We start from the raw sequence: 21,454 nt of genomic DNA, 5'->3' as shown, positions 1-21,454 counted from the left end.
TAAAGTATCATAATGGGCTGGGAATGGTGGCTCACGCCTGTAATCCCAGCACTTTGGGAGGCTATGGTAGCAGTATCACAGGAGTTAACGCTGTCCTGAAAAGGTAGGCTTGGGAGGGAATTGAAGGAGAGGAAGTTGAAGAGGAGCACTAGTCCGCACAGCAAGATCCCATCTCTGTGAGAAAAAAAAAAAAAAAAGAAAAGTATAATAATGGAGAAATTCCAGCACATGAATCAAACAGGATGTTGCAGATTCTAAACATGAATCCAATGTACTGTCAAAACTGTACAAGGATAACTTAGATTTTTTTTCCTGAAGGCTTCTTTCATTGAATAATTATAGTGAGCATTGTAGATGTGGTAAAAATTATCTGTAAATATGTCTTCTTATAAAAGCAAAAACTGGATATAATGAACCTAAAGCAACTTGTAAGATGCCTGTCCAAAAAGTAGCCAATTTGGCTCCACTGTCATTTATAGTTTTGGTTATAAAAATGGATTTATGTTGGAGGGAGAACAGCATGTTCTATATTCACATGTAACAAACTACACTTTATTGTGGTTCCTGAGCAAAGTCAGCTTCTCCATGCCCTCTGGGGTGGTGTGAGAGGGGGAAGGTGGAATCTGAATGGGAAAAATTCTTCATGGTAGGGGAGAGCTGCTAGCCTCCGATGCCTGCTGCTGTCACATCTCAAACTTCTCCAGAAGACTTAAGCATAGAAAGCTAATGAACTTAGGCTGGGCATGGTGGCTCATACCTATAATCCCAGCACTTTGGGAGGCTGAGGCGGGCAGATCACTTGAGCTCAGGAGTTTGAGACCAGCCTGGGCAACATGACGATACCCTCTCTCTCAAAGAAATACAAAAATTAGCTGAGTGTGGTGGCGTGTACCTGTAGTCCCAGCTACTCAGGAGGCTGAAGCAGGAGGATAGGTTCAGCCCAGGGGCTGCAGTGAGCTGTGATCCTGCCACTGCACTCCAGCCTTGGAGGCAGAACATTACGCTGGTCTAAAAAGAAAAGAAAAGAAAAGAAAAGCTAATGAACTTAGAAATAAAGTTTCTATTGTAGAAAAACTTAATAGCTGTGATCAGTAATGACTGTCAATTTCAGGAAACTATAGCACAAAGAATTCTTGGTAAGAGGAGACCATAAAGGGAGATGAAAACTGTAGTGGGAGTCTTACAATGCCACAGTTTTGGTGATCTGATAGCCAAATGCCTTTCCTCTGATTGAATGAGTTGTGCACACAATAAATATGAGGAAGATCCTGGGCTAACTTGTAAAACAAGCTCAGATTAGCTGTGGCTATTAAAAAATCAATCATAGTTTTCACCAGAGAAGGGAGATAGTTCTGTCTGATTTTCAGATTGGTTGATTGCTCAAGTATCCTCTTTCATAAATGTATTCTTCCTCATTTTCTGATCAGTTTTGGTTGTGCAAAAAGAAAACAGTGGTTTTATTTCATGCCAGGAGAGATGTGGTTATTTTGTGGTATGTTTTACAAACTCTAAGATCACTTAGTTTCAAAATAAATACCCATGGTGAATTTGGTAGAGAGGAAGCAGTCATTCAGAAGACCAAGTCCACATACATACAAAAGACAGCAATTAAGAGGCCAAGGACAGGGTTGTTTTGAAAGGGTATTTAAAACTAGATGAAAGATATTTGGACCTTCAAAAATGCCCTAGAAACTGAATGAAAGCAACAGCCTTCTGTCTCTTATCAGAGCACTGACTCATAGACCTGTTATCGGAAGGATATTATTTAGTTGAAATATATATTTAAAAATACTTACATTCCTTTAAGTAGCTTATACTGTATGTGAAGATGTCTTTTAAGGATTCAGAAGCACAGGCAGAAGGATCTGTATAAATACAGAAGTGGGCTGGGCACAGTGGCTCACGCCTGTAATCCCAGCACTGTGGGAGGCCGAGGGGGCGGATCACCTGAGGTCGGGAGTTTGAGACCAGCCTGACCTACATGGAGAAACCTCGTCTCTACTAAAAATACAAAAAAAAAAAAAAAAAAAAAATTAGCCAGGCGTGGTGACGCATGCCTATAATCCCAGCTACTCAGGAGGCTGAGGCAGGAGAATTGCTTGGACCCAGGAAGTGGAGGTCGCAGTGAGCCAAGATTGCACCATTGCACTCCAGCCTGGGTGACAAGAGTGAAAGTCCATCTTGGAAAAAAAAAAGCACAACGTAGGTGGTACAAAACATGTGTATTAAAATGCCTAATTTAGAGGCCAGGCATGGAGGCTCATGCCTGTATTCCTGGCACTTTGGGAGGTCGAGGCAGGCAGATCACTTGAGTTCAGGAGTTTAAGACCAGCCCGGGCAACATGTCGAACCATGTCTCTATAAGATAACACAAAAAACTTGCTGGGCATGGTGGTGTGTGCCTGTAGCCCCAGCTACTTGGGAGGCTGAGGTGGGAGGATCGCTTGAACTAGGAGGTGGAGGTTGCAGTGAGCTGAGATTGCACAACTGCACTCCAGCCTGGGCAACAGAGACCATGTCTCAAAAAATAAAAATAAAATAAAATAAAATGCCTAATTCACACAATTCTTTTGAGAAACTGATTTGTTTGGTGGAGCCCAGGATTTAGGTTGAAGGACTCTCTCTAATGAATGTGTCTCATAGTAGATTAAGTTTGAAGTAGATGGTTGTTCATCTCTTGGACTGCTTAAGTAACGTGTGCAAGGAGAGCTAGGTTCACATCTGCCTTATGATTCCATAATAACCACCATAGCTACTATTTGAGAGCTGACTATGTGTATAGGGGATTGTGCTGACAGCGGTCCAGACAACTCATTTCATTTTCTCTAGAACTCCGTGAGTGTATGTGAGGGACACTGGGATTCCTCACATTCTAGAAGGCTCTGATGAGCAGTCTGAGGTAGGAGGTAGGACTCTACTCCAGATGTGGAGCTCGGACACTGGAGTGGACACTGGACCAGATTAAGAACTAGCCAAAACAGGGCCTGGGCAAAAGTAGCTTTAATCAGACATGCTCAACAGTGTGCCATGTCGATTTACCACTGCCATGGCAACACTCGACAGTTACTGTCCCTTTCCATGGCAGTGATCCAATGACCCAAGAGTTACTGCCCCTTCCCTAGAAATTTCTGCATCAACAGCTCCTTAATCTACATGCATTTATTTATTTATTTATTTATTTATTTTTTGAGACAGAGTCTTGCTCTATTGCCCAGGCTGGAGTGCAGTGACACGCGATCTCACCTCACTGCAACCTCTGCCTCTTGGGTTCAAGCAATTCTCCTGCCTCAGCCTCCCAAGTAGCTGGGATTACAGGTGCCAGCCACCACGCCTGGCGAGCAGATCATGAGGTCACGAATTTGAGACCAGCCTGGCCAACATGGTGAAACCCCGTCTCTACTCAAAATAGAAAAATTAGTTGGGCATAGTGGCGCATGCCTGTAGTCCCAGCTACTGGGGAGGTTGAAGCACGAGAGTTGCTTGAACCCGGGAGGCAAAGGTTGCAGTGAGCCGAGATTGCGCCACTGCACTCCAGCCTGGCAACAGAGCGAGATCCCGTCTCAAAAAAAAAAAAGTGGGGGGGGGGGGGTGCGGGATATGAATATGGCTGCAAAACTACCCTGAGCTGCTACTCTCTCCCTATGGGGTAGCAGCCTGCTCTACAGGAGCAGTCATGGAGCTGTAACACAGCCTATTCAGTATAACTGTTTTCTTCTACTTCTGGCTTGCCTTTGAATTCCTTCCTGACAAAGCCAAGAACCCAGAGGGCTAAGCGCCACTTGGGGGCTTGCCTGTCTGGCATTATCTCTATTTCTGTTGTCACAATTATTGGGGATACCTGTAGTCCAGGAGCAACTTGGGAAATCTGGAAGCTTTCAAGTTTAGCAATGGGATATCAAAATGAACACAAAGCACATTTCCTCAGGGCAGCTTTCCCTACACACTCTCCTTCCCTCATGCCCTCCACCCCCAATTAAGTCAGATCTCTCTGAGTTCTCGTAATAGTATACAAATCCTTTCTCTGCTCTCAGCAGTTCATAATTATGTATTCGGGTCTGCCTCCTTACTAGACAGTAAGCTCTATGAAGGTGAGACATTGTGTTTATTTTGCTTTATATTCCAGTAAATCCAGGGCCTGGTATATTCCGTATACACAATAAATATTTATTGCATATGTGAAAGTGGGATTTCTTTGTCTTTCTGTTGATACTCCTGACATAAACTCAAACAGATGTGAGACTGATGAGGGAGGAAATCATGGGAGTTCACAAGGTTCTGTGAGCAGGTGAAATGCCCTGGCCGGTATAGACTGGGTAAATAGGTGAGCCAGCTGCAAAGAATTTTATATATCAGAGGGGAAAAGACTTTCCTACTAAAAAGACAGGCATCTTTGACAAGTAGGTAATCTGAGTTTACTGTTTGATTTTTATTTTATTTTTTGAGACATGGTCTTGTACTGTCACCCAGGCTGGAGTGCAGCGCTGTGGTCATGGCTCACTGCAGCCTCAACCTCCCAGGCTCAGTTGATGCTCCTGCCTTAGCCTCCTGAGTAGCTGGGTGTACAGGCACATACCACCTCACCTGACTAATTTTTGTAGGTTTTTTTTTTCTTTTTTGGGTAGACACACAGTTTTGTCATGTTGCCCAGGCTGGTGGCTCAAGCCATCTGTCTGGCTCGGCCTCCCAGAGTGCTGGGATTATACACGTGAGCCACTGTGCCCAGCCGATTTTGTTTTTAGGTTTGAATTTTTTTTTTTTTTTTTTTTTTTGAGACGGAGTCTCGCTCTGTCGCCCAGGCTGGAGTGCAGTGGCCAGATCTCAGCTCACTGCAAGCTCCGCCTCCCGGGTTCACGCTATTCTCCTGCCTCAGCCTCCCGAGTAGCTGGGACCACAGGCGCCGCCACCTCGCCCGGCTAATTTTTTGTTTTTTTTTTTTAGTAGAGACGGGGTTTCGCCGTGTTAGCCAGGATGGTCTCGATCTCCTGACCCTGTGATCCGCCCGTCTCGGCCTCCCAAAGTGCTGGGATTACAGGCTTGAGCCACCGCGCCCGGCCGAATTTTTTTTTTTTTTTTTATAGTTCTGTGTTTATTTGTTTTACTTTGATTTTGGAGCCAGACTTTTGCTCTGTCACCCAAGCTGGAGTGCAGTGGTGCGATCTCAGCTCATTGCAACCTCTGCCTCCTGGGTGCAAGTGATTCTCATGCTTCAGCCTCCCAAGTACCTGCACAACCTCACCCAGCTAATTTTTGTATTTTTAGTAGAGACAGGGTTTCAACATGTTGTCCAGGCTGGTCTTGGATTCCTGGCCTCAAATGATCCTCCCACCTCAGCCTAGTTTTGTGTTTTATATTCTTTACCCCACTCAGTTAGTTTGAAATGTCATGAGGATAGACACATGTGTGAAGATAGACACATTATTAAGAGATGTTATCATCATGGGTTCTAAGAGAATGTTTTATGGAGAGTAACTTTGCAAAGACTAAAGTCTCTGACAGATCATCAGGCATTAGATTCTCATAGGTTGGAAACCTAGATCCCTCACATGGGCATTTTACATTAGCACTGAGCATCTTTATTATGATAACTTTGGTTGATGTTTTACAGTTAAAAAAACTCTCAGATCATCTAATTCTCACAAATGTCTTGTGAAGCAGACAGCTCAGAACCATGGCTCTTAGTTTACAGATGAAGAAAGAGAGGCTCAGATGAGGCTGATTTACCCAAGTTAAAGTGAAAACAAATTAACATTTTTTGAGTGTTCACTAAATGTTGAGGCACTTGATAAGCCCTTTATATTTAGAGTATATAACATGATATTCACTGCATCCTTATGAAATAGGTAACCATTATTATTATTTCCATTTTACAGATGAGGAAACAGATATGTAAAGGTCAAGTAATTTGCCTCAAATTGCATAATCAAGAAGCATAGAGCCCAGCTTAAAACCCAGATAGTCTGGCTCAAAGTGCAGATGATAAACTACTATGCTAATGAGTAGCATTGGGAGTTCTCCAATGAAGCACACGGTGTTACTTGTATTTGCTACTAATGTCTTCTTTTTTTTTTTTTTGAGATGGAGTCTCACTCTGTCACCCAGGCTGGAGTGCAGTGGCGCGATCTCGGCTCACTGCAACCTCCGCCTCCCGGGTTCAAGCAATTCTTCTGACTCAGCCTCATGAGTAGCTGGGATTGCAGGTGCACGCCATCACCCCTGGCTAATTTTTTTGTATTTTTAGTAGAGACGGGGTTTCACCATGTTGACCAGGCTGGTCTCAAACTCCTGACCTCGTGATCCACCCACCTCAACCTCTCAAAGTGCTGGGATTACAGGCGTGAACCACTGCGCCTGGCCAACTACTAACATCCTGGTTCAATTCTGCTACTTGAGGCTCCTTTTTTTTTTTTTTTTTTTTGAGATGGAGTCTCACTGTGTTGCCCAGGCTGGAGTATAGTGGCATGACCTCGGCTCACTGTGGCCTCCACCTCCTGGGTTCAAGTGATTCTCCTGCATCAGTCTCCTGAGTAGCTGGGATTACAGGCATGAGCCATGGTGCCCGCCCTAGGCTGCTAATTTTTTTTTTTTTTGGTTTAACCTGTCTGCAGTTTTGCCTTGACTTAGAATTCATCAGCTGGGGCCCACAGTGATATCATTGCATAGGACTGAAGTTATATCAACTAAATTCAGATAAAAATCTCCTACATTAATTAATTAAACAAATTGTTGAGTACATTTGCTAATTTTGTTAGAGGTGCTCATTGCTTAATAACTACAGGACACATTCTATTGAATATACTGGGAAAAACTTGTATCTTTCTCTGAAGATATACAAAAGAATATTAAGAAGCATAAAAAATATCTGTCCATAAAAACATGATTATGGCCAGATGCAGTGGCTCACGCATGTAATCCTAGCATTTTGGGAGGCCACAGCAGGCGGATCACGAGGTCAGGAGTTCGAGACCAGCCTGGCCAACATGGTGAAACCCTGTCTCTACTAAAAATACAAAAAATAGCCGAGCATGGTGGCAGGCACCTGTAATTCCAGCTACTCGGGAGGCTGAGGCATGAGAATTGCTTGAACCTGGGAGGCAGAGGTTGTAGTGAGCCGAGATCATGGCACTGCGCTCCAGCCTGGGCAACACAGCAAGACTCCATCTCCGGGAAAAAAAAGAGTGATTATATGAGTTATTTTTATTTTTATTTTTATACAGGGTCACCCAAGCTGGCGTGCAGTGGCACAATCTCAGTTCACTGCAACCTCAGGCTCCCAGGCTCAGGTGATCCTCCCACCTCAGCCTCCTGAGTAGATGGGTCTATAGGTGCATGTCCCCATGCCTGTCTAATTTTTGTATTTTTTGTAGACATGGGGTTTCTCTATGTTGCCCAGGTTGGCCTTGAACTCCTGGGCTCAAGCCATCCACCTGCCTTGGCTTCCCAAAGTGCTGGGATTACAGGCATGAGCCACCCCACCTGGTCTATATGATTTCTTTTTAAATCATTATCTCTTCAAGGAGATAACAATCATCAATAGGTTTTGTATAGATCCAAACCCTCTGCTTATGGATTCTCTTAACATGATACTTTGTAATTGAAAAGAGAATATGAAAATGCCAAACTTTGTAGCTTCAAAGAACAACAATAACAAAAAGCCTTTGCCTAGAGATCTAGATAGGAAAGTGATCCCGCCAAAATTTTGGGCCTGTGTGCAGGGCTGTGACCCAAGCTAGACACCTAGAGTCAATCAGCAGAGTTTGGTGCAGAGGGTCATTTGTGTGTCTTTTGAATATCACTGACTGCATCTCAAGATCATGTTAGAACAAGTATTGGCTCCTATTTGGTTTTTTGTGTTATCTTGCCTCTTCCCGTCTCCGTTATGGATAATTGAGGTTTGAATATATGGTAGTGACATTCTAGCAGATGAAGGAAGGGGGCAGTCCCCAATGGGCAATCTGAACTTCTGCTTCGTATATTTACTCTTGCTGTTTTCCTTCCTCCTCATTTGTAATTCAGGAGGCTCTCTGAGAAGAGACAGCAAAGCTTCTTAGATGGATCGAAAGACCACGAGCTGGGATACCAAGTTCTACGGAAAGGTCAGCTATTGAATTTGCTCTGCTACCTTCAGGCAAATCATTTGATCATCGGATGCTCTGGTTTCTTCCTGTGCCTGCTAAATGTAAAGAGCATGGGTTTGAGTGTTTTGTGGTTATTACAGAGTATTTTAAATGTATGAGTGATTTATTTTTTTCCAGGCCAGCTGCTCAGATATAAAACAAAATCTGCTCCTTTGAGCTGTTAGGCTTCGTGGTAGTCAACTGACCCCAAAATCCTTCTGACTACAGCAGCCATCTACTTGCTTGTTCATCTGAAAACATTTTGCAGTCTCTGAGCTACAGCTATGTGGTCTGACTCTATAGCTGGGGCATACCTTTTTGTCTCCTTTGTCTTCAGAAAGGAAATATGCCATTTTATGCACTCCTGCTGCTTTCACCCCCACTTTAAAAAGATGAAGGCTTCCTTTTGTGACAGAGTTGCTTTGTCTGTTAACACTGATCCTAAGAGACAGGAAGGAGAGGTGACATAGTAAATAAACAGTTATTGGACTTGCTACCGTAGTTCCTTTTTGATGATTTGGGCCAGGACCACTAGAGGTTTGAACTAGATTTAGTAAGGCTTGGGCTCTTTGGGGTTTTGGCAGCAAGCAGTCAGGGAGTATATTGGGGAGAACACAAAATACCGCCCCCCACCCACCCTCTGCCTTTTTGTTTGTTGTTACAGCCTGTTACATTAGGCAACAAGATATCCTTGTTAGCCAAAGGTGGCCAGCTGAGATTCTTAGAAGCTAATAAAAAGAGCTGTTGGGCTGGGTACGGTGGCTCACGCCTGTAATCCCAGCACTTTGGGAGGCTGAGGCAGGCGGCTCACGAAGTCAAGAGATGGAGACCATCCTGGCCAACATGGTGAAATCCCGTCTCTACTAAAAACACAACAATTAGCTGGGCATGGTGGTGCGCACCTGTAGTCCCAGCTACTTGGGAGGCTAAGGCAGAAGAATTGCTTGAACCCGGTAGGCGGAGGTTGCAGTGAGCCGAGATCGTCCCACACTGCACTCCAGCCTGGAGACAGAGCGAGACTCAGTCCCAAGGAAAAAAAAAAAAAAAAGCTGTTGGGTAAAGAATGATTTTGTTCCACATCTGTGGCTCACCACCCCACTGTTTCATAAATGAAAATCTCTGATGCGCAACATCGAATTAACCAAAAGGTTTACTTCTTTTGTTTTGAACTTAGACACATTTACATTATTTCTGGTGCAGTTAAAAGCACTTTCCAAACAAACCTAGGAAAGTATTAAAGTTAGGGACCCCCACGAAATACGTTACTCCTTAATTGTGGCGTGGGTATCAGCAGGAAGAACTGCAGTCACAGGAACACAGTGTACTTAACCCTTCAGTTCTGAAATGTTGCTAGGTCTTCTCGTGCTATAACTGATCAAATAAATATCCGGGTTAAACACTGCTCCCAGAGCTGAGTTCGCTCTGAGTGTTGGGTCCAACTTTCCTTGTTAATTCAAGGAAACAAGTCAGCCAAGGAGTCTAACTTGAGGTCTTCATTCTTGGGCAGGGCCATCAATACATCTAAAACATTACTTGTGGGTACCCAAGCTGCGGTAGCTTCCCTAAAAGGCAGAATTTTCACTCATTCCTTATAGAAACACGTAGCCAGCAACTTCTCAGGCTTGGGGAACGGGGCAGGCGGGTCGTGGTGGTGGGAAGGGGAGAGGAGAGGAGGGAGTCTAGCAGGTCGGTTCTAAATGCAAATTGGAAACTACGCATCCGAGCGGGTAACCAGCACTGGCAGCATTCGTCTCCGGGAAGAACCTGTGAGTGTGTCAGGATGCACAAAAGGAATGACTCCCCTCTTTGCGCCCCCGGAGTTAACTGCACGACCCGGTCAAAGTCCAGCCGTGGAGTGGGATGACGGTCCAGAGGTAACGACTAAGGCCAGGAAACCCTAGAGGTCCTTCCGGCACCACCTTAGAGGGGCAGGAGGGCTGCAGTTACCGCTTTCGGAAGCGATTGCCTCACCCCTCAAAAAAATTAAAAGCACCTCCGCCATTACCAGAGGCCGAGGCAGGGCCAGGACACGAGAACGCGCTCCGGGCGGATGCGCGCTCCCTTTGTCCCGCCTCCCAGCGGCCCGCTCACTGGACCGAGGGAGGACGCCGGGAGAGAAAACGCCGCGGCCGCTCGTAAGTGCTCCGGGTAGAAACTGGTGCAGGGGGCAGTGGCGTTCCGCGGTCGGAAGGGATGGGGGAGGAGCCGAGGCTGCGCGCCGGCTGCTCCTCCCCACCCCCAGCCTCTGCCCTGAAGGGGGCTGGATGGGCAAGTCGGACGCGATGGCTCGAGCTCGGGCGGTGGCGGCTGTGGCCGGAGGCGGCGGTGCCTCCTCCTCCTCGCCCCGGCGCCGGCGGTGATCGGAGCGAGCTGCCGCGGCCCCCGATGAGACTGCTGGTGGGCTGGCTGTGCCTGAGCCTGGCGTCCGTGTGGCTGGCGCAGAGGATGTGGACGCTGCGGAGCCCGCTCACCCGCTCCCTGTACGTGAACATGACAAGCGGCCCGGGCGGGCCGGCGACGGCCGCGGGCGGCAGGAAGGAGAACGACCAGGTACGGGTCGGGGCTGGGGCCGGGGCGGGGGCGTGGCGGCCCGGCCTTCCCGCGCTGGGCCCGGCTATTGTGCGGGGCGGTTCCGCGAGGGGGCGGCCCGGCCCTTGCCCCTCCGCCTCGGCCTCTCGGAAAGTTTTCCCCGCGCCTTCCCCGCCGGGCGTCGGCTCCGCGAGCCCCGGGGACCCGGGCCCGGCCCCGCGAGCGCCTTTTGTTCCGCGGCGCAGGCGGGGCATGGCCTCCCCTTCCCCCTCCCGGGCCCGATCGCGAGCGCCCCGGAGCCCCGCATTGTTCCTGGGTCCCGGGCTGTGACTGCGGACACCCGGCGGCGGGACTGGGGAACTTTGGGGCCAGAGCGTGACCGGGGGCGCCCGCTTGGCACCGAGGCCTGAGACTGAAGAGACCCGGCCAGATCCATTACCCCCGAGAAACAAAACGAAAAGCCAGCACCTCTTTTTGTCTCGTTGAATCCCAGAACGTACAAAGGGTCGTAAAAGAAATGTAACTGTACATCGCAAGCCATTGAACTCTCCGGGCTGATTCGGGTGACATTTCCCCCTAAGCGCTTAAAAAATGGATTTGACAGGTTGTCGCTCCCATCCTACGGAACCTTCCCCTCCTACCTAGCAGAGATCTCCTTTAAACTTGGATTTAGTCAGCCTGCTGGAAAGATTGTGTGTGATGAGGAGGAAGATTATGCAAGTTTTACAGGAAGCATTTTTAAAACCGAACGGGACGGGAGGGAGTTGTAGTTATGCATCGTGAGCGTTGCGCTGTGACCTGGTAGGTAGGCTTTTCATTAGCTCGGTCTTGTGCCACTTAAACGTGTACAGGTTAACTGTAGAATTAGGTGAGATATTTCGTATTTGACCTTAACACAGTTTGCAGTTAATGTTAAATTCATTGAAAAGAGGCTTTTGAACTCTGCCAGAGTGTTGTCTTGTCATAGCTAGCATTTATAGTACATTTTGCTTTTCCATGGATCACTAATTATTCCCTATATCATCTTGTGTCTCATCATTTTCATATATTTCTCATTTTCCTACGTTACTTTTTTATTATGCCAGGTGTTCAGAGAATTTACACCCAGGTTGATTTCATGTGTTTTAATGAGGGTAGAGAATTGTCTAAGAAGGAGATAGAGCAATTTAGAAAAGTAGCATTTCGTTTTTAGTAATATTTATATTGGACTTTTTTCTATTTGTAAAGGAATGCTAAATTTCTGTAAATTTTTTTGAAAGCCTCCAGCCATTGCAGTTTGTTAGATGCAATATCAGTATCATTGATCACTTGTATGATATGGTTAGGAATGTACGTGAACTTAAATTACAAAGCCACATTTATTCCTATGGATTATTTACTTAGTTCATATAGAGACAACTCAAAGTACTGTACCGTTAATTGTACAGTTATCAGAATGTCACATATGGAACAGTGGTGTAGACAATGAATTAGAAATGTCATTTTTAACATTTTTAAGCAGTTGATAGAAATAAGGTGCTGGATAGGAGAAAAAGCGGTTTATCTCCATTGATGTGGGATTATGATTGAGTCTCTTAGCTATTGGTATTTATGATAACACTTATCATGATTACCCCTCCTGCAGCCACTTGATATGTTTTCATTGCTCATAAAAGAATTGCACTTATCTTAAAAATTGAAACACTATTTCAACACTGATTTGTATGGAGGTGGAATTACAGCTGTAGACATAGCCTCAGAATATCTCCCAGCAGAGGATACTTTTCTAATTGTGTACCTTTTTAAAGCTGAATCTGTTAGGTTCTAATGAAGACTAATACTGGTTTCAGATACATTTATTTCAGATACTATATTTATATTGTGTGTGTGTGCATGCGTGTGTGTACCCCTTCACTAACAACTGGGCAGATAATTTCTTTAGGGTGAAGACTTAATCTGGTATTTTCTGAATATTTGGGGGAGGGGTCAACTCTTTTCCTTAGAATAATGAATCCAGACATTATTTTGACATGAATACATTCATATTATGAAGATAATAGTCCATGAATAAAGATTAAAATGAACAGAAGAAAGCTGTGTAGAAACCACCATGAGATAAAGTAGGAAACTGTCCTTTCTGCACTGTGGCTGAGTTGATAATTTGTTTTCCACTTAATATTCCGGGATCCTGTGTTTGCCTTATAACTTCGTTGCTTGTGAAATAACTGTAACTGTTTTTCCTCCTTCAGATTAATAGTTTTATACAAGGTCTTCTAAGTGTTCAGTTGGGTGTGTGAGTTCCATAGCCAGCCACATCTGGTTCTTTTGGAGTTGCATAAAAGCAGGGTTGTGGATTTGATTGAACCATACTTAGTGCAAGTTTTCCTTCTGGTTATTTTATTAAGGAATTATGATGGAGGATTCTGTGGTTAAAAGAGAGATCTTGGGCAATGTTTATTCATTAAAAATTGCTATTTTGTTAGTGTAGTTTGGAGAGGCAAGGCTCCTTTGGGCCAAAGCTGCTCTAAAACTGTAGTAGCAGTGCCATTTTAGTAACTTGGTTTGGTGTGCTAGCTTCAAAACTGGGATTATGTTTCACTTTAGGCAAGCAAGAAGCAGGGTTTCACTTAGATCAGGGAAGTGGCCCAGAGGCCAGACTGGTCTCACAGACATATTTTTACAGCCTATGAAATAAGAATGGTTTTATATTTTTTAAATGGTTACCAAGAAAATATCAAAATAACATTTTGTAATACATGAAGTTTCATTTATGAAATTCAAATTTATTTGTGTCCACAAATAAAGTTTTTTTTTTGAGATGGAGTCTCGCTCTGTCACCCAGGCTGGAATGCAGTGGCCCAATTTTGCTTCACTGCAACCTCTGCCTCCCAGGTTCAAGTAATTCTCATGTCTCAGCCTCCTGAGTAGCTGGGATTACAGGTGTATGCCACCACACCCAGCTAATTTTTGTATTTTTCAGTAGAGATGGGGTTTCACTGTGTTGGTTAGGCTGATCTTGAACTCCTGCCCTCAAGTGATCCTTCTGCCTGGGCCTCCCAAAGTGCTGGGATTACAGGTGTAAGGTACCATGCCCAGCCCACAAATAAAGTTTTATTGAAAGAGAACTACCACATTCATTTACCTGTGGTCTGCAAGCTCCCAGGCTACAACAGCAGCATATTTGCTACTGTATGGCCTGCAAGCCTAAAACATTTACTATGTGGCTTCTTACAGAATAAAGAATTTTTGCAAGAGAAATTCCCAGCTTTCTTAACAGCTTTTTTTTTTTTTTTTTGAGACAGGGTCTCACTCTGTCACCCAGGCTGTAGTATAGTGGCACAATCTCGGCTCACTGCAGCCTTGACCTCCTGGGTTCAAGCGATTCTCATGCCTCAGCCTCCCAGTAGCTGGGATTATAGGCGTGCGCCAGCTAATTTTTTTGTAGTTTTAGTAGAGACAGGGTTTCACCATGTTGGCCAGGCTTATCTTGAACTCCTGGCCTCAGTGATCCACCCACATCGGCTTCCCACAATGCTGGGATTACAGGAGTGAGCCACTGTACCCAGCCTCCAACAGCATATTCTTAATCACAGGTTGCAGGGTGGGTAGATTGACTCTCTGGGAAGAAATAGAGGCAGGCAGTGAGAAACTAGTAGATATTGTCACTTTTCAATGTTGGCAGACTCAGAATTTAAAAAGACAACAACAAAAAACTTAGGATCTATTCTTTTTGTTGCATTGCACCTAGTGCTTAAAGTTAATGCATCTATTACGGAGCTACTGAAACTATGAAAGGACCCGTAGGCCCCAGGTTCTTGGTAATAATAGCCGTTCAATAGCTTCTCAATTGATGGAGTGAAAAAATTGTTATAGAACTCGTTGAACCAAACCACAACGATTTCTCCAGGTGACATACTGCAAGGTGTTTTAAAAGCACAGATAACATTAAATATCCAGACTTATTAAGGTGTAACTTAAAATTGCAAGTATGTGTATAGGAGTGACTTATTTTTTCACTTTCTTATATAAGCTCAGAACTGTGCTATGCCACAAGTGATGATGAATTCAAGAAAGAATTAAAATCCTTTTTTTCCCCCAAATGAAAAAATACTTGGACAGCCTAGCCAGAGCCAAACACTGTGCTAAAGGACGGAGTGTTTCCTGTCCCTTTACCCCTCATTTACCTTGTGGAGGCAGACTGGAGTCAGGCATGAGTTAACAATGCTTCAAGGATAGTCAGCCAGCTAAGCCGGACAGACAGTGATGGATTGGTGTCCTCCTCTGAACTGCCTTCGAGAGTCTGGAGGCCTTTGCAGCTGAATACCAAGAGACTTCGGAAAGGATTTCTCTCCTTCCTCATAATCTGTGTTGAAACCCCAACAAGTGTTTGCTTCAATTTCACAGAATGTTACGATCTCTTTCTTGTGCTGGATATACCAGGAGTCTTTATGTTTCTCTTTGGAGGTGCCCTAGAAGACCCTAATGGCGTCCAGTAAAAAGCTCTGTTGTGTAGACCCTCTGAAGCTTTGTTAAAATTTTAGGATTATCCTGTCCTACAGGGAGTGAGTACTTAGTATTTGCAATGAGGATTGTCAGTAATTTGTTATTAAGTCAAAGCTGAAGCAATTTAATCTGTTTTAATTGATTCCCCTCATGGATATGAGGGTGCCTGTCACTCTACACATTGAAATCTCACATAAACCGGTTATGGGTTGGGTTTATATTGTTTGTGGGAAAATGGTGAATGGTCTGAATATTTACTCCTGTGCTGTGCTTAAATGCAAGGTGTCTATGGTGAAATGTCTGGACTGAGTTGATTGCATTGTAAAATCTTAGAATGTGAATTTGGAATCCTTAGCTGTCAAGGTCTGTTGATGGAGTTGGTCTGGCCAACTCAGAAAAGATTCTGTGTTCATAGACCCTGAGCAGTGGAGCTTTTCTGATTGTTTTTGGTAGCACTGAATGCCTTGGGTCTTTGATTACCCATTTCTTTTGAGAGTGGCTGGATGCCCGGACTTACAGTGTGGTTTTTAGGCATTCCCTTGAATTGCACTTCTCCTCTGACCAGCCCTTGCCTTGGAGAGAAAGGGGAAGGAAATATGAACAGTTACTGGCCTTCTATTGTGTGCCAGGCACTTCAAATATGTTATCCCCACTGGTCCTCATAGAACTCTTGGAGGTTGGTGGTATCATCCGCACTTTACATACGGAAGAGTGAGGCTGAGAGAGATAAGAGACTTGCTCAATAGCGCAGAGTTAATGGATGATAGAGTTGGGCTTTGCACCTAGCTTTGTCTGGTTTCAAGGCAAAACATTTTCTCCTGCTTTATGATGCCCCTCCTAGTAAACCTTGTGTTGTCTGTGGTGTGGTAAAAATAGGCTTGCCTTCATTTTTTTTGTTGTTGTTTTTTAGAAACAGGTTCTGGCTCTGTCACCCAGGCTGGAATGCAGTGGCCCGATCATAGCTCACTGCTGCCTCAAACTGCTGGCCTCAGTAGATCCTCCTACCTTGGTCTCCTGAGTAGCTTCTAAATTTTTTGTAGAGACAGGGTCTTGCCATGTTGTTCAGGCTGCTCTCAAACTCCTGGCCTCAAGCAGTCCTCCTGCCTCAGTCTCCCAAAGTGCTGGGATTACAGGTGTGAGCCACTGCTCCTGGCCTAGGCTTACCTTCTGAATAGGAAACTGCCCTCATTCTATTGAGGACTCTGTGTGGACACTGAAGTTAGGTAGCTGTGTGCACAATGCTAGTTGAAGATTTTGCAGTTTGTGAATTAGATGAGAATAGGACAGCTGCTTGAAGTTCTGGCCTTTATCTGGTTTGTGCATGCTTTTTGTAAGGCTGAAAGTTGAAAAAAGATTCTTACATGTGTTGTCTTTTTTTCCTGACATCAGCCATTCTCTATTTTTCCATCACCAAGTGGGTGTTTAATTGTTCAATCCTGTTCTGACACTAACTACCTGGAGTTAAGATCACACTTTACAGAGGTAAGGGCTCAGTCCCACAAGACTGCCCTCACTTCAGAGGCCAGCTGCAAGTCCTGGGTCCCCAGGCTACCAGTGCTTTTGTCCAACTTGACTACAAATTTGGGAGTTCCCACAACTCTACCTTCACCTTACCCCACCCCACCCCACCCCGTAATTTCCTATAACAGAATGACTCATAGAATTTAGGAAAATACTTAGGGGTGCAATGGCTCACGCCTGTAATCCCAGCACTTCGGGAGGCTGAGGTGGGTGGATCACAAGGTCAGGAGATCAAGACCATCCTGGCTAACATGGTGAAACCTGGTGTCTACTAAAAATACAGAAAATTGGCCGGGCGCGGTGGCTCAAGCCTGTAATCCCAGCACTTTGGGAGGCGAGGCAGCGAGGCGGATCACGAGGTCAGAGATCGAAGGAACCATCCTGGCTAACAGTGCAGAAACACGTCTCTATTAAGAAATACAAAAAGCTGGCAGAGGCGAGATGGCTGAGCCTGTAGTCCCAGCTACCGGGAGGCTGAGGCGGAGAATGCGTGAACCAGGGGCCGGAGCTGCAGTGAGCTGAGATCGACCCTGCAGTCCAGCCTGGGTGACAGAAGCTGAGACTCCCGTCTCTCAAAAAAAAAAAAAAAAAATACAGAAAATTAGCTGGGTGCGGTGGCTCATGCCTGTAATCCCAGCACTTCAGGAGGCTGAGGTGGGTGGATCACGAGGTCAGGAGACCAAGACCATCCTGGCTAACACAGTGAAACCTGATCTCTACTAAAAATACAAAAAATTAGCTGGGCGTAGTGGCAGGCGCCTGTAGTCCCAGCTACTGGGGAGGCTGAGGCAGGAGAATCGCTTGAACCCTGGAGGCGGAGGTCGCAGTGAGCTGAGATCATGCCGCTGCACTCCAGCCTGAGCGACAGAGCGAGACTCCGTCTCAAAATAATAATTTAAAAAACCCACCTAGGTTTACTGGTTTATTACAAAGGATACAATCGGGGAACGGCCAAGTGGAAGAAGTGCATAGGGTGAGGTGTAGGAGGTGGCGTAGAGTTTCTCTTTCCTCCGATGAGCCACCCAACCATCATATCAATGTATTCAGCAACCCAAAAGCTGCCAGGACCCCGTAGTTTAGGGGTGTCATTACATAGGCATGATTGTACTCAGTCTTCAACTCCTTTCCCATCCTTAGAGATTGGAAGGTGGGGCTGAAAGTTTGAACCTTGTACCCACAGCCTGGTCCCCATCCTGAAGCTATCTGGGTCTCCCACCCCTATCAGGAGTCATCTTGTTAGCATACAAAAGATATCCTTATCATCCTGAGATTCTCCAAGGGTTTTAGGAACTCTATTAGGAACCTGGGACAAAGACCAAATATGTATTTTTTATTATACCACATTATCTAAAACCAGTCAGTTTTTAAAATGACTTTCTGACTCTGCTAGTGTGCTTAAATCCTTTGTATTTTGGGAATGTTGTATTTTGGATATGTTATATATCACATGTTTGATTAGTTGATAAACTCCAAAAATAATTTCAGAAAAACTTTTAACCATATTCTTTGGTCTGATTAGCAAATATAATTTTATAGGAAAATTGCATTCCTGCTTTGAACGAGTGATTCATCAACTAAGGTTATATAAATGTTAGGAGGAGTTCATGGGCTTAATGAAATTTTTTTTTTTTTTTTTTTGAGACAGAGTCTTGCTCTGTCACCCGGAATGGAGTGCAGTGGCACAATCTGGGCTCACTACCACCTCCATCTCCCGGGTTCAAGTGATTCTTTTGCCTCAACCTCCCTAGTAGCTGGGATTACAGGTGCCTGCCGCCACGCCTGGCTAATTTTTGTATTTTTAGTAGAGACAGGGTTTCACCATGTTGGCCAGGCTGGTCTTGAACTCTTGACCTCAAGTGATCTGCCCACCTTGGCCTCCAAAGTGCTGGGATTACACGTGTGAGCCACCGTAGCCAGCCAGGAAATTTTTAACACAATATGACCTAATATTTAATCACTTTGGCGAATACTGTCAGACACGCATTCAGAACGCCTGGCAGCCACCTGATTTGGCTGTTTACTACCTGGCCAATTGTTAGTGTCTTTGCAGTTGTGTTGCCAGTAGGGAGAATATTGCTATTTACTGTAATTTTTAGATGTTATGTTTAGTTATCACATCCTGTTCTGTACTTGGCATCAGCAGATGGCTGAATGTAATCATTCTCATTTGATTAGAGTTTGTCATTTAAAAGATTCCCTTGTTTATTTAGATCGAACAACATTTGAGTGAGCTTTAAAGGCAGATGCTAATAAGATGCTTTTTCAGATATGATAGGCTCCAGCCAAGGAGTCCAGCCTCACAGTAGGGCGGGCACGTAGTCCTGTCAGTGTGTGAATTTAACGAGCATAGTACTTTGTTCTTGCCTGTGCACCTTTGTTTCTGTAGTCTTTGAGGAGCACACATTCAAAGAACTCACCTGCGGCTGGGCGCGGCGGCTCACACCTGTAATCCCAGCACTTTGCGAGGCCGAGGCAGGTGGATCACCTGAGGTCAGGCGATTGAGACCAGCCTGGCCAACATGGTGAAATCCCGTCTCTACTAAAAATACAAAAATTAGCCTGGTGGGGTGGTGGGTGCCTGTAATCCCAGCTGCTTGGGAGGCTGAGGCGAGAGAATCACTTGAACCCAGGAGGCAGAGGTTGCAGTGAGCCAAGATTGCACCACTGCACTCCAGCCTGGGCGACAGAGGGAGACTCCATCTCAAAAAAACAAAAACAAAAACAAACAAACAAACAAAAACAAATAACTCACCTGCTTGAAAGTACACGGGAGCCTACAGACAAGCCACCCAGTGCTGTGAGCTCAGCATAGCTTTCTATCTAAGCTGGGTTGTCTGGAGAGAGGCGAAACCAGGAGGCCTGCCCATTGGGTTACAGGGGTTCCTGCAGATTTTCTCTCTCCTTGGTATTTCACCTTAAGGGCAAGGTGACTGCTCCTTTAAGGCTGTGAAGCTCCTCTTCAAGATCATAGTCACATTACTTGTTTCCCTTGGTTTCTGATTTTATTTTCACTCTGGAATGTAGGTTCCCTGAGGCAATCGAGTCCATCTTTTAATTCAGTCAGCTGGAGTCCCTAGACCATAGTTAAGCTGGGATAGTGGGAAACATTACTGGAGAGTCAGTACAGTGACATTTTGTGGGTAAGTCCATGTATGGGTTCTCAAGCAGTGGCAGTTTTGCCTCCCGGGGACATTTGGCAATGTCTGGGACATTTTGGGCTGTCCCTTGGGGTAGTGCTACTGGAACCTGATGGGTAAGTGCTAGGAATGCTGCTAAACATCCTACAATGTGCAGGCCAGCCCGTGAAACAGAGGATCATTCAGCTCCAAATGTCAGTAGTGTGAAGGGTGAGAAACCCTGGCTTACAGGACTTCCGTTACTATCTAGACCAGGTTATCTTTTCTCTACACACATCTAGTTCTGTTTAATTGGCAGGATAGTCCTGCTTTCTTTTCTTTAGCAGACACACTGGGTAGAGTTAAGTGAAGAGAAGCTTCTTTGAAAGAAACGCTTATAAAACAACGGGTACCTGGAGCAGGAGCTTGAATCAGCTGGAGCTGCTTAGAGACCCTAGGCTTCCCATTTGTTCAGAAGTTGCAAGGTGGTAAATGAAATGTAAAGCACTTGGCTTGGTGCCTGGTGCATGATAGGTGCTCAGTTGGTGTCTTCCTTCATCGCTTGTTTCCTTGCTTGTGGTAATGTAATTTTGTGGTGAGTGGGTAGCTTTAACCACTGTTTGCAAAATTAGGTTTAAGCAAGGCCTTGCAGAGTTTCAGAAATTGACAGAAACCCCATGGCAGTGGTCTCTGTGGTTATCCTTGTGTTTCCTCTAGGATTTTGTTAGAAACTCCAAATTCTATCTGTTTAGACTGCCTGTAGATGAACACTTATTGTTTGTCTGTATCTGTGCCAGGCACTGAAGCCATTCATTTTCTCTGCCTTTATGAAGCTCTCAGTCTACCTAGGAAGATAGGCACTGAATATGCAGTTGTCTACAATTATTCAATCCAGAGATTGTAAATATTACTGAAGGGACAAATGGGATGTATGAAAGGGTATTAGAACAGGGGGCCTAGCCTAGCCTTTCCTAGGTATATTTTCTTTTTGAAGGAAAATATACCTAGGAAATATTTAGGCTGAAGTTGAACGAACCAGGTGAAGAGAGAGTGGTTTAGGTGGTGGGAATTGTGGGGGGCAGAGCAAATACCATGTGAGACAGCCACGGGAAAGGGGCCTTCCAGAAAAAAGAACGAAGGGCTGGAGCAGTGTGATGGAGTGAGGGTCCAGGGGTCATGGGTTGGTAGGGAATGTCATGAGGTGAGGCTGGTGACATAGAATGAACAAAAATCGTGTAGGGCCTTGTAAGCCATATTAAGCATTTTGAATGTTATTGTAAGGTTCCTGTTAAGCAGGGTAGTGATGTGATCAGATTTGCATTTAAAATTTGTATTTTAAGAGGTTTGCTAAGTTACTTACGTTTTCAGGCCACTTTTAATTTCTGGAAGCTCTAACTGCCACCTACATATTTAGGGAGGGGTGTGTGTGTGTGTGTGTGTGTGTGTGTTAAAAAAACAGTTTTATTGGGATATAATTCACATACCATGAAATGTATCCTTTTGAAGAGTGCAATCCATTGATTTTTAGTATAATCACAGCATTCTGCAGCCATCACCAGTATTTATTTTGGAACATTTCATCACCCCAAAAAGAAACCTCATGTCCATTAGCAGCCACTCCACATTGTCCCAGCTCCCCAGCCCCTGGCAGCCACAATCTGCCATCTACTTTCTATCTCTGAATTTGCATAT

The 21,454-nt window shown here is 45.0% G+C and overlaps 1 protein-coding gene and 1 long non-coding RNA gene across 7 annotated transcripts in view; one reads left to right on the top strand and one right to left on the bottom strand.

Moving 5' to 3' along the window:
- Positions 1 to 533: 533 nt before the first annotated feature.
- On the bottom strand, positions 534 to 8,953 carry LOC110742010. The gene is made up of 2 exons (XR_002519171.2): positions 8,429 to 8,953; positions 534 to 1,008 (listed from the first exon to the last, which is right to left on the bottom strand). It is a non-coding gene; the product is annotated as an uncharacterized LOC110742010 (long non-coding RNA).
- Positions 8,954 to 10,246: 1,293 nt separating this feature from the next.
- The window catches only part of METTL9 (methyltransferase like 9), a 50,960-nt gene continuing 39,752 nt past the window's right edge, over positions 10,247 to 21,454 (top strand). For all 6 annotated transcript variants that reach the window (XM_003916661.3, XM_009196142.2, XM_009196144.2 and 3 more), the window contains exon 1: positions 10,247 to 10,664. In XM_003916661.3, coding sequence (XP_003916710.1) covers positions 10,308 to 10,664 — 357 coding nt within the window. In that variant the 5' untranslated portion in view covers positions 10,247 to 10,307. The remainder of the gene's footprint in view (positions 10,665 to 21,454) is intronic.

Source organism: Papio anubis, chromosome 18, assembly GCF_008728515.1.
Source record: "Papio anubis isolate 15944 chromosome 18, Panubis1.0, whole genome shotgun sequence".
Taxonomy (NCBI): domain Eukaryota; kingdom Metazoa; phylum Chordata; class Mammalia; order Primates; family Cercopithecidae; genus Papio; species Papio anubis.
Note: the sequence above shows the minus strand (reverse complement) of the source record. Positions and strands in the feature narration are given on the sequence as shown.